General features: G+C 50.9%; 1 protein-coding gene across 33 annotated transcripts in view; it reads right to left on the reverse strand.

The window, feature by feature from the left end:
- Positions 1-1,209, reverse strand: part of PCBP3 (poly(rC) binding protein 3) — a 56,224-nt gene that overhangs the window by 18,701 nt on the left and 36,314 nt on the right. For all 33 annotated transcript variants that reach the window (XM_017743379.1, XM_017743382.1, XM_017743377.1 and 30 more), the window contains one exon: positions 767-808. In XM_017743379.1, the coding sequence (XP_017598868.1) occupies positions 767-808 (42 nt within the window). The remainder of the gene's footprint in view (positions 1-766; positions 809-1,209) is intronic.

Raw genomic sequence — 1,209 nt, forward strand, 5'->3', positions numbered from 1 at the left:
ACGTCCCCCCTGATCCCCCACAGGCACGGGAGCCCAGGGGATCCCAGTGCCAGCCAACCCCAGCCAGAGCAGCTGAGAGCAGCTCCTGTCTGCACCAAGGAGCGCGAGGTGAAGTGGGGGCTGTCCCCAGGTCCCCACCATGGGTGACAGCCACCCGCAGCAGTGGGACAGCCACCAAAACCAGGGTGACCGTGTCGGTCAGGGGGCCCTCAGCACGGTGAGATCCAGCAGCACACACCTTCCCCATCCCTCTGGGAGACACGGGATGGGGGGGTTTGCTCAATTTCCAAGTCACCCAAAAGAGCACCCCCTCAGAAAGGCATGTCCCTGCCCAGGCTTCAAGCACAAAACCCCCGGAGCTCTGGCTTCTTCCCACCCCACCAAGGCACTCAGCAGCTAAATATGCCCTTGGCTTACCAGCATTTTAAGGACAAGGGGAAAATAGAGGGGAAAGTATTATTTTTTCTTTTTTTTTTTCCTTGTTTTGATCATTTTGAGGCACAAAATGCATAGAGTATGGTTTCTCTCAGAACAAAGGGATAGCACTGAACAATGCAAACAATTTAGCATCAGGCCAAGTCCTCAGAAGTAATAAAGTTTAGTGCTAACAGGTCAAAAGGCTACTCGAGGTATTACAGATACTACACACGGCCAGTTACTTTGAAAATATGCTATTAATATTATTGGCTAATATTAATATTATGTGAATTAACAGTAGCATGCAGGTGACAGAAAAGGGTATAAGAAAAATTAGGGTAAAACTCACATCCGGGTGTGGAATAGCGTATTGTCCCTGAATTGTATAGGCCTGTAAAGGAAAAACAAAGATGTCACCAGTGCTGGCTGGACATGGGGAGAGGACTCCATCCCTCTGCCAGAACCCCCCTGTGCCACACTAAATTCCCTGGGGCAGCAAATCCTTGGGGCAGGAGGGAGATGTTCCACCTCCCATCCAACCTAGAGCATGCTGAGCTACCTGACTTCAAGGGCTCGGGCTCAGTTTGGCTTTTTCAGAAGGAAAGAAAGAGCTCTTTATAGGTGCCAGCATTGCATGGAGAGGGAATATCAGGCTGTGGCTGGTCTTTCCTGTACAAAAAACAAGGATCAGTGGCAGAAGGGTTGGAAGTGGGTGATCTTTAGTGTCCCTTCCAACCCAAACCCTCCTGCGATCCTCTGACAGCCAGAACTGCCCATGTGGCAGGGGGACAG

The sequence above is a fragment of the Corvus brachyrhynchos genome, unplaced genomic scaffold (assembly GCF_000691975.1).
Source record: "Corvus brachyrhynchos isolate BGI_N302 unplaced genomic scaffold, ASM69197v1 scaffold79, whole genome shotgun sequence".
Taxonomy (NCBI): Eukaryota; Metazoa; Chordata; class Aves; order Passeriformes; family Corvidae; genus Corvus; species Corvus brachyrhynchos.